Raw genomic sequence first — 14650 nt, forward strand, 5'->3', positions numbered from 1 at the left:
CAAGATCAGGCTAGAATTATGAGGAACTTCCTGACTGCATGAGCTGTCAAGCCTCATCTAAAGTGGTGAATTCTCTTCAGAAGTTGTGTGACCATCCGCAAGAGTGGATCTTGTACTCGGCAGGTCTTTGGATAGAAGACTTTCCAGTTCTGAACAGGGCAGCATTATCCATCCAGGACCAAAGATGGAAAGTCTCCTAGCCTTGTCAGGGTTGACTTGCAACTTAATCTTATCTAAGAATAAGATTAATTATTTTTGGTTGAGACTCTAGTTCAGTGATGGCGAACCTTTTCAGCATCGAGTGCCGAAAATCTTGCATGGAAACATAGTGCGTGTATGCGCGCTCGTCAGGGCAGCACTCCGGAAGCTTCTGGGTTCTAGCGCACATGCGCACACTGGTTTTCAGCACTGCCACGCATGTGCACCTGACAATCAGCTGGCCAGCATGTATGCGCATACTGGTTTTTGACATTGCCGCATGCGTGAAGGACAGCTAATCATTGCGCGCACATGCGCACCAGAACCCCGGAAGACAAACAGGCAAGGCTGCGCGTGCCGGGTGACATGGCTTTGCGTGCCACTTTGGGCACATGTCCCATAGGTTCACCATCACGGTTCTAGTTTATCTTGGTGTGAATTTCATTAGTCATAGCCAGAATTATTTACATCAATCCTCACACTTTTTCTTTTAAAGTCATGTTTCTATTTTGTGAGCAAATGTGTCAGTTAATATTATATAAAGAGGCAACTTAGTCAGTTTTGTCTAATAGTTCTTGACGTTATCGTAATACATAGTTGAGCTTCTGAACAAGGCTGAGCTACAGAAAAGGATGTATTTTAATAGTATATTATCTATTTCATCTAACATTATTCTAAAATAAATTTTAGTGTCTTCTGCCTTATTTGTCTCTCTTCTCTACATCCTTTCTCTGTAATCATCAACAGGATTATGCTGTGAATTGCCATGTTATTACCTGGGAACGAATCCTAAGTCATTTTGACATATTTGCTTTTGGACATTTCTGGGGCTGGGCAATGAAGGCTTTGTTGATTCGCAGCTATGGATTGTGTTGGACTATTAGCATCACATGGGAGCTGACAGAGGTAGGTTGGGTAATAGGCACTGAAAAAAAGATGGATGCATGGGGCACCTGTCATGACTTGATGCTTGGATGTGCCAAAGAATCCCGAGAGCTGCATTGCAACTGAGACTGTAGACCAGTCTTTCCCAGTGGTGGTGTTGCAGAAATAAAAAGTATATGAAAAAGCAACATTTTGGCATCCTTCAGTCTCAAAGGACTATGGTATTGTGCTCTGGAAAGAGGTCCTGAAACAGCATCTGGTGGGGCTAAAAAGGGCAATTCGGGAGTGGTAATCCCTTCCACACTGAGGGCAGATACATTCTGGTTCAGATTTCGCTGGTTCCGGGACTGCCTCTTTGCCTCAACCTGCCGAACAAGTGTCTCTTCGAATTGGAGAAGGCCATGCTGCGTCTTTAGCCTCCAAGCTGAACGATCAGAGATCAAAGTTTCCCAGCTGTTAATGTCCATTCCCAAGGCCTTTAGATCCCTCTTGCAGGTATCCTTGTATCGCAGCAGTGGTCTCCCTCTGGGGCGCTTTCCCTGCACTAATTCTCCATACAGGAGATCTTTCAGGTTCCGACCATCAGTTATTCTCAAGACATGCAAAAAAAAAAAAAAAGCACGAAAAAGCACCTTTGGGATAAAAGGGATATCTTTGGAGTGAAATCTGTATTATCTATCCTGTCTTTTAGAAGGAATAGATGTTTGGCAGCCTGAGTCAGATGTGGCAAAATGTGCACACCTTTTCCTTTATATAAAGGAAAGAAATTCACGTATGATACCTACGCATGTAATGTGACGTAAATGTGAAGTTCCTAAAGCTAGTTTATGTGGCAAATAAATCATTCTTTTCTGTAGAATTGGCTCAGCTGCAGATCTGAGTATTCTTTAAGGGCAGCCCTATGCTAAAGGGCCTTGGTGTAGTCCAATAGATCACACTAAAGCTAAATCAGCAGGTTCATTCCTGAACTCAACAGTCTAGCTCCAAATGGTTTTATCCAACAGAAGTCTCAAAAAATCTCAGTGGTTCTTTCGATTATAAGGATTTCTGACACATCCTTCCCAAGTGCCCAATATTTTCTTCGGAATGCTTGTTAAAATCTTACTTTCTAGAGCATATTGAGACTTAAAACAGGAAGTTAGCTATGACGGTATTATATTCTATGTTATCCATCTGCGTATTAAATTAATTGAATTAAGTCCAGGTTTATACAGATGCTAGCCTTCAAACCTTTTCCATGGTGAATTACTGGCATCCAATGGATAAAAGGATAGAACACTGTTCAAAATACAATATGTTTGTCTTTAGAGCAGTGGTTCTCAATTTTCCCAAAGCCGCAACCCTTTAATACAGTTCCTCATGTTGTGGTGACCCCCAACCATCAAATTGGTGTCACGGTTCCTAAGACCATCGAAAATATGTGTTTTCCGATGGTCTTAGGTGACCCCTATGAAAGGGTTGTTCGACCCCCAAAGGGGTCCCGACCCACAGGTTGAGAACCGCTGCTTTAGGGCATTAAATAAATAAACTATTACTACCATATAATAATTTATGGCAAGACTAAACGTGTGTGTGTGTATATATACACACATTCATGTGTGTGTGTGTATAAATATATAAAGACGATTATATCTATATACATACACACATACATACATGCATGCATGCATGCATATTATCTTTAACTTTATTTTGTACCCGTTGACTCTACCAGGAGCTCAATGCATCACTCAATATATTAGTGTTGTCTTCTTTTTTTGAACGTAGTGGGTCTTTAAAATTCAAATATAATAAAGCTTCCTTTATTTCTGAAATCATAGGTTTGCCTTCAGCCACATTCATTTATTGTATTAAAGTCTTCAAAATCTGTTTCTTTATGTTGAAAAGAATCAGAATGAATTTCTTATCAAAACTTCTGCTCTCTTCTGTAGCTGTTCTTCATGCATCTGCTGCCGAATTTTGCTGAATGCTGGTGGGATCAAGTTATTTTGGACATCCTATTATGTAACGGAGGTGGCATCTGGTTGGGCATGGTGGTTTGCCGTTGGTTGGAGATGAGGACTTATCACTGGGCAAGCTTCAAGTAGGTCTCAAGTACTATCTAAAAAATAGGTATTAGGTTGTTTTAATGAGATATTATATTGCAGAGTTTCATAGGAATACAGGTAGTCCTCAATTTATGACCACAACTGAGCCCAAAATTTAGGTTGCTAAATGAGACATTTTTATGCGAGCTTGCCCCCTTTTACAACTTTTCTTCCCACAGTTGTTAAGTGAATCATTGCAGTTGTTAAGTGAGCAACATACTTTATTAAGTGATTCTGGCTTCCCCATTAATTTGCTTGTCAGAAGATCACAAAAAGTTTTCACATGACCCCAGGACACGGCAACTATCATAAATATGGGCCAGCTGCCAAGTGTAGGAATTTTGATCATGTGACCATGGGGATGCTGCAATGGTCATTAGTGTGAAAAAGTGTCATAAGTCACTTTTATCAATGCTGTTGCAGCTTCAAATGGTCACTGAACGAACTGTTGTAAGCCGGCTACCTGTATAGTGAAAGTTGCCAATTACAGGGATAATTTAATTACAGGCCCCTTAAATAGATGTGTTTAAGCTCATATTTGTGTTCTTTGAAAGTATTTGCGCTAGGAATTATAATTTGGAATAGTTTTCCAGTTATATCTATCAGTGAGTGTTGAGAGTCATATGGAGTCACCTACAGATTCATTTGCATGAGTAATTAAGTAATTTTGAAAAAAGAACTTTTGTTATTAGTTTAAATTTATTAGAAGTTAGCTGATTGAGGCTGGTCTTGGTAAAAGATAAGACATGAAACCTGAACAGAACTTGGATGAGAGACAACCTTTAACTTAACTTAACTTTATTTAGATTTATAAACCGCTCCCTCTCCCCAAAGGGACTCGGGAGCATCTTAGAAAAGTAGGCTACTGCCAGCCTCTATATCGCTTGCTCGCTATCGACTGCCATAGTAACGGGGAGGGAGGGAGCTTATAGTATTTGGAAAGGGAAGCATGCTGGTTGAGACATCTCGAAAGAGGGAGTTTTGTCCTCACTATCTTCTGCGCATGCTGAAGGCTCATGTTTGGGTTTGGTCAAGCCAACCGTCTCTGCATACCAGCTGAATGAGGCCACCTGAAGATGCAACCCACATGACACCCTTGTGGTTGGAGATTGGACAGTGGGCCGGGGTAACTGGGGGGGAGGGATTTGGGTAAGCATTTGATATATACAAGTTCGTGCTTTTTTGCCTCAGATCTTGCTTCACTTTCGCAGTTTTCATTTCATATCCAGTAAAATTTTCTCTAAATAAATGGAGTCGGGGGTTTCCTTTCTTGGATGTTGAATGAGGCACGCCTTACCGCTACATTGAGAAATTAAAAATTATTGCAGGAGATGGTAATGGCAAACAATAACTGGTCTCAACGAAGTCCTTTCTACTGTGATAATTCTGTGGAATAGGACTTGGAGCATGAAAATGAATGGTTTCATATTGCTTGTTGTTAAGTATACCATTGAAGGGTGAAATTAGGAAATGGTTTCCCATGTTTCCTGCTTCTTTCCATGTTGAATTTGGTGTAAGAGCATTTAAAAAAAACGTGATAGTACTATCTTCTGAGCTGTGTCTGAAAAAAAATGGTTTCCATATATATGGAATTGTTTTATCTATTTTCCTTTCTGGTTACAATTCATGTATTTTATCCTGGCAATAGAATTAGAAGAACATATCTGTCTTTCTTGATATACTTCTCAATTACGTACACAATCATTTCTCCATGTAACAGTAAATCCATAGAGCTTGAAATAAAATTGATTTCATGTTGTAGTTGCTACAATGCCAGAAAAATGATTTTCAAATTAGTGTTTGAAGTTTTATTATTGATTGTGTCCTGCTTGAAGTAAGAGGGAGAAATTTCCCTGGATGCTATTGTGACAAGTACAAAACTAATACTGGATATCCTTAGTTATATTTGTGTCCCAGGTACAGTGAAAGACATTAAGAAGGAATGTTTTTTAAGTTTCTTATCCTAGTAATTTAGAGGAAAATCCACTTCCTTCCGCCACACTGTTGCTGTTCCAGAGGATGCCAGATCTTCAGGATCAGGAATATGAAAGCAGGACGGGAAAGTCCTATAGCAGTGATGGCTAAACTTTTCCGGACAGAGTGGCCAAAGTGTGCCCGAATCCCCAAAATGCAATACACTCCCCACGCATGCGCCCTGCCCTCATGCGTGTACCCTGCCCCCCCACATGCATGTGTAACCCCCCCACATGCACCCTGTGTGACACTGCACATGTGTGGGTGTGCACACACATGCCACGCCCCCCACGAATGCACGTGCGACCCCCCCCATGTGCTCCATTCTCGTGCATGCACGGCAGAGATGCATACGTCTGCGTGTCGGAGCTGAACCGGGGCGACGGTTCGTGTGCCATCAGAGAGGGCGCTGAGTGCCACCTCTGGCACATTAATTTAATTTAATTTTATTGAATTTATAGACCGCCCCCTCTCCCCAAAGGGACTCGGGGTGGTGTACAGACCACAAATAAAACAATATACAAAACTTAAATATTTTTAAATACCCATAAAACCGATTAAATGATAGGCTGTACAGTATAGCTAAAAATTAAAACAACCTAAAAAATCTACCCCAAAAAATTTAAAATACAGGCTAGAGGGACACACAAACTACAGTTAGGCCAGGCCAGCTAAGTTAAACAGGTGGGTCTTAAGTTTCTTACGGAAGGAGCGGAGATCGGTCGTTATTCTAATATCGGGGGGGAGGTCATTCCAGAGGGTCGGGCCCATCACAGAGAAGGCCCTACTCCTGGGCGTCGCCCGCTGGCACTGCCTAGTGGACGGCACCCGGAGGAGTCCCTCCCTGTGAGAGCGAATCGGCCGCAGGGATGTATGTGGCAGGATGCGATCCCGCAGGTAGCTAGGTCCTATGTGCCATAGGTTCTCCATCACAGTCCTATAGAATTGGAAGAGGCTGGAATGGAAGTTGCTGTTGTAGAATAGAAATGGAACATCACATATAGCTCCTTAAAATGTACTTGGAAACCGTTTGTTTAAATAAAAAGCAAATAGAAATTTCTGCAAATGCTAGCATTCAGATTGATATAATCACTGACTTTTTATTCACTTCTCCTTAATTCTAATTCTTAATTCTAAGGACATCTGTCAAATGATAAAAATTGTGTGGGAAAGCCTAGAATTTTCAAATCCTTTTCTTCGAAAGCAGTTTTTAAAAAATGGTATTGTTTAGTAAAATGGTTCTTTCAGCTTTGATACATTTAGGGAGGAAAGCCTTTGTGTGAATGAGCATTTTATTGCAAATTTCTATTGAGAAAACTGCTTGCTTAATGGATTAAAGGACCTAAGTCTGCAACAATATCAATATATGACACCATTTTTGAATTATGATTGTTAAGCAAAACTGCAACATTGATCTCCTCCTTATCTGCTTTTAGGGACATTCACACCACCACAGGTAAAATCAAGAGAGCTGTTTTACAGTTCACTCCAGCAAGCTGGACCTACGTTCGCTGGTTTGATCCCACGTCCTCCTTTCAACGAGTAGCTGGGACATACCTTTTCATGATCATATGGCAGGTAAAATACAAATGAAGACTTAGGGCATCTTAGTTTATGTTTTGTGGGGGAGCAGCATTATATTTGTTTTATTAATCCATAACCAAATGAAATAATGTCATTTATGTAATTCAAGCCTTTGCTGGCTTGAATTCCAGGGAAATGTTAGCTATACATATATTTGTTTAAAAATAGGAGTGCCATAGTTGTGCATATAAGGAATGATTCAAGCCTGAGAATTCTCTTCAGATAAACACAAAGGGTAAGGTATTTACAAAAGAAATAATAAGATTATGAGCTGCTTGTGAGATAACTTGCTAACTTGGTCAGCTAAGTACCATATTTTTCGGAGTATAAGACACACCTTTTTTCCTCTAAAAAGAGGCTGAAAATCTGGGTGCTTCTTATACACCGAATACAGCATTTTTTGCCTCCTGAAGCCCCGTCCCCGTCACCAAAATGGCCGTGCATACCCTTATGGAGGCTTTCAGAGAGGCTCCTGGGGGCTGGGGAGGGTAGAAATGAGCAAAAATTGGCTGTTTTTGCCCCCAACCCCCGCCACCAGCAGCACTCTATAAGCCACCATAAAGCTATGCATGCATTTCTTTGGACAAAAAAAGGCCTGTTTTTGCAAAAGAAAATGGGCCGTTTTTGCTCTCCCCCCACCCCATCCCCCAGGAGCACTCTGCAAGCTCCCCCAAGGCTATTCATGCCTTTTATTTGAAAAAAATCGGGCCCGTTTTCGTGAAAAACAGGTCATTTTGGGGAGGTTTGCAGAGTGCAAAACCTTTTTTATTCCCTTTCGGAAAGCTGTTTAGTTAGAGTGGTTGATGAGTTTTAGGTGCTTCAGGTTGTCAGCGATTTCCTTCTCCAGAACATGGATAAATACACCTGAAAGCATCTACCTACCTACCTACCTACCTACCTACCGTATTTCTCTCTCTCCCCCCCCCCATCTACTTATATACCTACCTACCTACTCTCTCTCTCCCCCTACCTATCTACTGTATTTCTCTCTCTATTTTTCTCTCTCTATCTCTCTACCAACCAACATACCTAACCCCTCTCTCTCCCCCTACCTATCTACTGTATTTCTCTCTATCTCTCTTCATTTCTCTCTCTCTATCCCTCTCCCTACCTACCTACTGTATTTCTCTCTCTCTCTCTCTCTCTCTCTCTCCCTCCCTCTCCCTCCCTCCCTCCCTCTCTCTCCCTCTCTCCCTCTCTCCCTCCCTCTCCCTCTCCCCCTCCCTCCCTCTCCCCCTCCCTCCCTCCCTCTCCCCCTCCCTCCCTCCCTCCCTCTCTCTCCCTCTCCCCTCTCTCCCTCTCCCCCTCTCCCTCTCTCCCTCTCTCCCTCTCCCCCTCCCCCTCCCTCTCCCTCTCCCCCTCCCTCCCTCTCCCCCTCCCTCCCTCCCTCCCTCCCTCTCCCTCTCCCTCTCTCTCTCTCCCTCCCTCCCTCCCTCTCTCTCTCTCTCTCTCTCTCCCTCTCTCTCCCTCTCCCTCTCCCTCTCCCTCTCCCCCTCCCCCTCCCTCCCTCTCCCTCCCTCCCTCCCTCCCTCCCTCCCTCCCTCTCTCTCTCTCTCTCTCTCTCTTGTTTGTTTGTTGGATTTATATGCCGCCCTTCTCCCAAAGGACTCAGGGCGGCGTACAACATTCAAAAAAACACATATTGCAAAAGTTAAAAAAGAAATTAGATAGAGTATGTCTGGCTGGGGAATTCTGGGAGTTGAAGTCCACAAGTCTTAAAGTTCCCAAGTTTGGACACCCCTGATCTAAGTATATGTTATGTTCCGGAACAAGTCAAACTTGTTCTATGGTTCTATTCTTATCTTGTTTGTCCAGAGGAATATATTGATTTTGCTCTCTTTTTAGTTGACAGAGTTGAACACCTTTTTCTTGAAACATATATTTGTTTTTCAAGCAAGTCACCCTTTAAGCTGGTGTAGGATTCTCTTCATTGGAATTATTACAGCGCCAACTGTGAGGTAATATTTGGCTGTTTTATGTTCATCATTGTAAATCTTTACCTACCACATGTAGAGATGGAAACCTGCTACAGAAAAAAACATTAATGATAGTTTAGCATACATACCCAGAATGCCAAGGAGATCTACTGCAATGTAAATAAAGAGACAGTTATTATACAATTGAAAAATTGCTGTATGTATAGTGTATACCAGATTATAGTCTACTGCTGTTGAGATAAGTCATAAAAAAATCCAAGATTGATATAATCGTGATTCTTGCTACTAATGTCTCATTAATTTGCTTGTAATTTTTTTCCTAATGTAGCAATTGAAAAGATCTTATTAATGTACAACTCAATTGTTATGTTATCTAGACATTTTCAGCGTTGCACAATTATTAATTTGGCGGCTAACATTAATAGTTCTGCAGAGCAGCAGGGACTTAGCTCTGTCGTGGCTGGCTGCAGTACGGGACAAAAGGGCAGAGATGGGAGGAGATGTGTGGGAGAGTTGAAGTGTCTCTGCAGTGCACCACCAAGCCCCCAAAATTTGATCACGTGACCACAGGAGCACTGCAAAAGCCATCCCTTCAGGACTAGGCATAAGTGCCATTTGTTCAGCGCGACTGTAATTTCAAATCTGAGGGAGCTCAACCAATCTCATTATACATATGTTGTGCACTGACAATAAAGAATTATTATTAAACCATCACTGAAAAAATAGTCGTAATTTTATCTGTAAAACAGATTTATTTACAGGCAACCAGTTAAATAATTTTCAGTTAATATGCCATTGTCTATTTCCCTAAAACATCATGCTTTTGTTATTACAGGCAGTACTACGCTTATCTCACAGACACACAGTGCAAAAGAGTAGGAACTCAGTGCTGGGTATTTGGGTAAGTTGTTGAATGTAGAATCCTTGAAATTCTGGTTATCTGACTTACTGGCTGGGTTCATGCATCGTTTTAAGCCACCAGATGATTTTGGCTTAGCATAGTGTGTAAGCTTGGTCATTCTAGTTTGGAAAACATAGTTTATAAACTACTAATGGTAATTTATAAGGGATGCAGTGGCTCGGTGACTAAGATGCTGAGCTTGTTGATCAGAAAGGTCGGCAGTTTGGCGGTTCGAATCCCTAGTGCCACGTAATGGAGTGAGCGCCTGTTACTTGTCTCAGCTTCTGTCAACCTATCAGTTTGAAAGCATGTAAAAAGTGCAAGTAGAAAAATAGGAACTACTTTTGGTGAGAACGTAACAGCGTTCCATGTGCCTTCGGCATTTAGTCATGCCAGCCACATGATCGCGGAGATGTTTTCAGACAGTTCTGGCTCTTCAGCTTTGAAACAGAGTTGAAAACGCCCCCCCAGAGTCGGGAACGACTAGCACATATGTGCGAGGGGAACCTTTACCATTAGCTTGGGCTAAATTGTGTGATATCGATCTATTTCAGGCTATTGTTTGAAACCACTATTCTCTTTCTTGCATGCAAATGCAAGAGAGGAAAGCAAACAATACCCATCTAAATACGTTAGCCTTTCAAAAGATTTTCAAATTATGAAGTTACAGAAATAGCAGGATTCAGCATGCTCCGGCCTTTTGGAAAAGCTTGTTTTACACTAGAAACATGCTGATTTCTTCAGCTGGCTTGGAGGTAGTTGGGAACATTTTCCTGTCATCACTTGCTTTGTTCTGATCTACCCTCAGTGCCTCTTGTCATTATATTCAGAATAGCTATTACTCATTTTTCTGACAAAAAAAGATAGAAAGAAAAAAGATTCATCGTCAAAGAATATTCTTGCTTTTTGTAGTGAATCTTTGTTAGAATCATAGTATCAATGACTTTAAAATAATGAAGAATGGAGAGGTGCTAAACCCATGATGGTGAACCTATGGCACATGTGCTGGGCCATGTCTCTGGGGACACGAGCCATGTCTCTGGGGACACGAGTCATCATCCCTTGCTCTTCTGGGTTCCAGCTGGTCTTCATGCACGCGGGAGCGCCAGAAGCTGGAAGAGCAGCCTCCCGGTGCGCATGCGCACACCGGGAAGATGATCTTGCAGTTTCCAGTGTGCATGATCTTCATGTGCGCATGTGTGCACCAGAAACTGGAAGACCAGGAAACCAGAAGATCTTCCCAGCGCATACATGCACACCAGGCAGCTGCTCTTCCTGTTTCCGGCACTCTGTGCCAAAAAGGGTTGCCAACACTGTGCTAGACCAAATTAATATGTTTTGACAGTTGAGGCAGTCTAATTAGCAGGCTCTTGGCTGCTCATAGTATGTGATAAAACAATCAATAATAGTAATCTCCCAGTGAGGCACTATCTTGATGTGGTTATTTGCTGTAAAGTACTTACGAGTTATGCCAGAATTTCAACCATACTGGATAGGTCACATCAGAGGAATTGGGTAAAGGGCATCTCTCCCATAAACAATACAGTGACATATAATTTAATGGATGGGGTCTTCGCCTTCAACAACAAGACTGCACTAGGCATTGGTATTCTTGGACAAATGATGGCAAATGGCCTACAGAACTCAAGACTGCTTTTTTTTTTAATTGCCTTTGATTTTATTGTCATGGCAGACTTCATCATCAGAAGGAAAACAGATCCTTTATATTGGCATTTGTTGAAAATCAAGAAGAGAGGTTTTAAAAATGAGTATGAATATTGTGGTCAGTATAGATAGTTTAGCTTTCTTACATAGCGAGAAAATATGTTGATAAAACACTGAAAGAGGCCAATATAAACTTATGAGAAAGTATGTTGTGGAAGGAAAAGGCAAGAAAAAAAGCAGTGCCAGCTCAGTATAAAACACTGTGATCCAATTAGTTGCGCAATTATTTTGGGGATGGGGTGGGTGGGTGATCCCTACATCTTGCTTTCTGATTCATAACATGACAGTAATGAGAAAATGTTTCTCAAAATGCACCAAAAACAAGTTGACATTGTTAGGGTAAAGCGAGTTTTTTCTTTTCATCTCTCTAGAGTTATTGGTTTCCTTGAAGCTATTGTGTGCATCAAATTTGGTCAAGATCTCTTCTCCAAAACACAAATATTGTATGTTATATTTTGGCTTCTTTGTATGGTAAGTGCATCTTTTTTCATTTAGGTTGCACGCATTTATATTTTAACCCAATTTCTTAACTTGGCATCTTGCAGAGTTACTGGGATAACACCTCCCAGAAATCACATGCCTATTTAAGACAAGTTGTTTTTAACTCGTTGGTTATTATAACCAGGAAAATGCTATTTTCATTCCCTTTCTATAGGTAAATATTATATCAAATTTTGCTAGGATAGCAATAACCTATTTTAGATAGGTGTGCTGTTCCAGTGGAACACTTTTTTACTTCAATAGCACCTTTTTCAGTTGCCTTCATTAATTAAGATTGCTAAGTAGGAAAAGAACTATATTTTTTAAACTAAATACATGCTGACAAATTCATAATAAGATTGTAATGTTTAATATAGACCAACAATTACAATTCGACATGCTGTCACCAAATATTCATTCTCTCACATAATAGGAAAAGACCAATGTGACAGGATGAAAGACAATAAATCCTGCAAATATTTTATACTTCAACTTAGTGGTGAAATTCAATTTTTTTTTACTATCGGTTCTGTGGGCGTGGCTTGGTGGGCGTGGCAGAGGAAGAATACTGCCAAATCCTCATTCCCTCCCCACTCTGGGGCCAGCCAGAGGTGGTATTTGTCAGTTCTCCAAACTACTCAAAATTTCCGCTACCGGTTTTCCAGGACCTGCTGAATTTCATTCCTGATTCAACTTTATTCAGCTCCAGGCAGGATAGAAATTGTGGGAGTTCAAAACAAGCAGAATGCAAAAACCTGCTTATATCTTATTTCTTACATATAAATGTATGTATAAAAAGATTTACTTTATTTCTTCAATATTTATTAATATGTTTACATCCTGCCACAAAGCAGATGCTGAGTGGCTTACTACTTAAAAAGCAATAAATAACAATAAACATTAAAAATGCAACAGTCTGCAGACCAAAACGCAAACTTTTACAATGAAAGGGGTGATCAATTATTTGATCGAAGTCATGATCAACACAATTTATAAAATGTAATCATAGCCCTATTCATAATTTTATTTTTTTTAGATATTAACATAAGCAGGAGTAATACAAATTGGTACTACTGAAGTCTGATAAGTCAGTGCTTTGTAAAGATTGTTTCCTCATGATAAACTAATTCCATCCTGGTAGCCATTTTATGATAGCATTCACAGCATCATTCCAAAATTTGGCATCAAAAGACAGCAGGAGATCAGAATGAGATTTCTTTCACTGGAAATAAGATCTTTCCTTCTAGTTCCCAGTATCCCACAATCTGCAGCTTTCCTTTTGAATATCTGCAGAGTGGTGCAGTTGCATCGAAGTCTTCTGCCACATTGTTGCCCTTGTGAAGGCTCTCTGTTGCATTCTTCATTTTAGCAGTTGAGCATTCCAAGCACAGAATTGCCAACATTGTGAAACCAGATAGTCCTCTGTGAATGACTGCCTCGTGCAGAAAAAGGAGATTTACAACCAGTCTTCAAAGCTCTAGTCTACGAAAGTCTCTTGAATCTGTTCTAAACAGTGGTGGGTTCTGGATCCCGTTGCAAGTGGTACTCTGCAACGGGGCCGGGCGTTCATCACATGCGCAGTGCGCGCATACGCACCCACTACCTGCGACGCTCCAGCTGCTTGGCGGAGAATTGCGCAAGCGCCGTTCACTCTGTGCATGTGCACAAATGGCCCGGTTGGGTCAAATACAGGTAAGGCGAGCAGGTGTGCCCTCCGGAGCACTGTACCGAAACGGTACTTGATGCTCCCAGCAGGAACCGGTACGCCTGTACCAGGGCGTACCGGTCGTAACCCACCACTGGTTTTAACCATTGATTCTGATTAACTTATTTAGAAAAGTAGCTGTCCAAATATATTTGCATGGGACAGAGAACAAAAATCAGTGCTCATAAATCATCTGACAATATTGAAGTCAGTATAAAGGGTTGCAATACAGTGTCCTGTATTTGTTTCAGTGTTTTAAGTGACCTTAGATTCAAACATAGGTCTACACATACATAAGAAGCCTTATTACCTAGTAAAAGCAAGGTCAGACAAGTAAAAGTGCACCTTACTTCAAAAAAAAAAACTATTGCAATATTAGCAGTTTTTCCAACTGCTATAGAAAAAGACCTCCATTTTTAATACCGTCATTGTCTCTTTTAGCAAGCCATGTCATACCATCAGAGATTGGGCATAAATTCCTTTTAAAAATAAATATTAAAAGAGCAACTCAAGGCCATCTTCTTTTTCTTCTGTTATAGGCAGTTACTACTTTTCTGTGTTTGTATGGGATGGTGTGGTATGCGGACCATTACGGACGAGAAAAGGTAATGTCTATGGAAATGCTAAAACTGGCTCATGAGATTGCTTGCATTATAGACTGTTGCCCTCTGGGTAAACATATTAAAATATGTTAGCCATAACCTGTCGACATTTAGGTGAACTTTTACATAGAGACATAATTTGTGACTAAATTTAATTCATTTTTATTACTATTTTGGAGAAGGGAGATTGGATTATACATTAAATAAAAATGTCCAGCGACAATATACAACAGAGAAGCAATAGTCAGAGGGCTATTGCTCTTATTCTCTGCTTTTAACTTTCTGAAGGCTTCTGGTTTCAAGCAGTACAAAAATGGAGGAAACTGGTTATTTGGTTGATGTGCAAACATCCACATTCACCATTTCTGAGCTCTCTTCTATGATTGAGCCAGAATTCTTGGGTCTAAATCTGTCCTTAGTTGTCTTTTTCTGCATTCCATGTACTTTTTCTTATGGAGTAGAGTTGGAGAGGAAATGATCAATGATTTGTGTGTGAACAGAAGGGCAAAAGGTAATGTCAAAGAGGATTGTGGTCAAGAGGAGATTCAGGCAGTTCAAATGAGTATAAAGAT

At 40.9% G+C, this 14650-nt stretch overlaps 2 protein-coding genes across 3 annotated transcripts in view; both read left to right on the forward strand.

Moving 5' to 3' along the window:
• The window catches only part of CPQ (carboxypeptidase Q), a 638038-nt gene that overhangs the window by 257298 nt on the left and 366090 nt on the right, over positions 1-14650 (forward strand). The gene's annotated exons all lie outside the window — the stretch shown is intronic.
• PTDSS1 (phosphatidylserine synthase 1) overlaps positions 1-14650 on the forward strand; it is a 40113-nt gene that overhangs the window by 18612 nt on the left and 6851 nt on the right. For both annotated transcript variants that reach the window (XM_081952156.1, XM_081952157.1), the window contains exons 5-11: positions 946-1104; positions 3015-3166; positions 6581-6722; positions 8574-8686; positions 9501-9566; positions 11663-11762; positions 14016-14081. In XM_081952156.1, the coding sequence (XP_081808282.1) occupies positions 946-1104; positions 3015-3166; positions 6581-6722; positions 8574-8686; positions 9501-9566; positions 11663-11762; positions 14016-14081 (798 nt within the window). The remainder of the gene's footprint in view (positions 1-945; positions 1105-3014; positions 3167-6580; positions 6723-8573; positions 8687-9500; positions 9567-11662; positions 11763-14015; positions 14082-14650) is intronic.

The sequence above is a fragment of the Natrix helvetica genome (assembly GCF_964273705.1).
Source record: "Natrix helvetica genome assembly, chromosome: 4".
Taxonomy (NCBI): Eukaryota; Metazoa; Chordata; class Lepidosauria; order Squamata; family Natricidae; genus Natrix; species Natrix helvetica.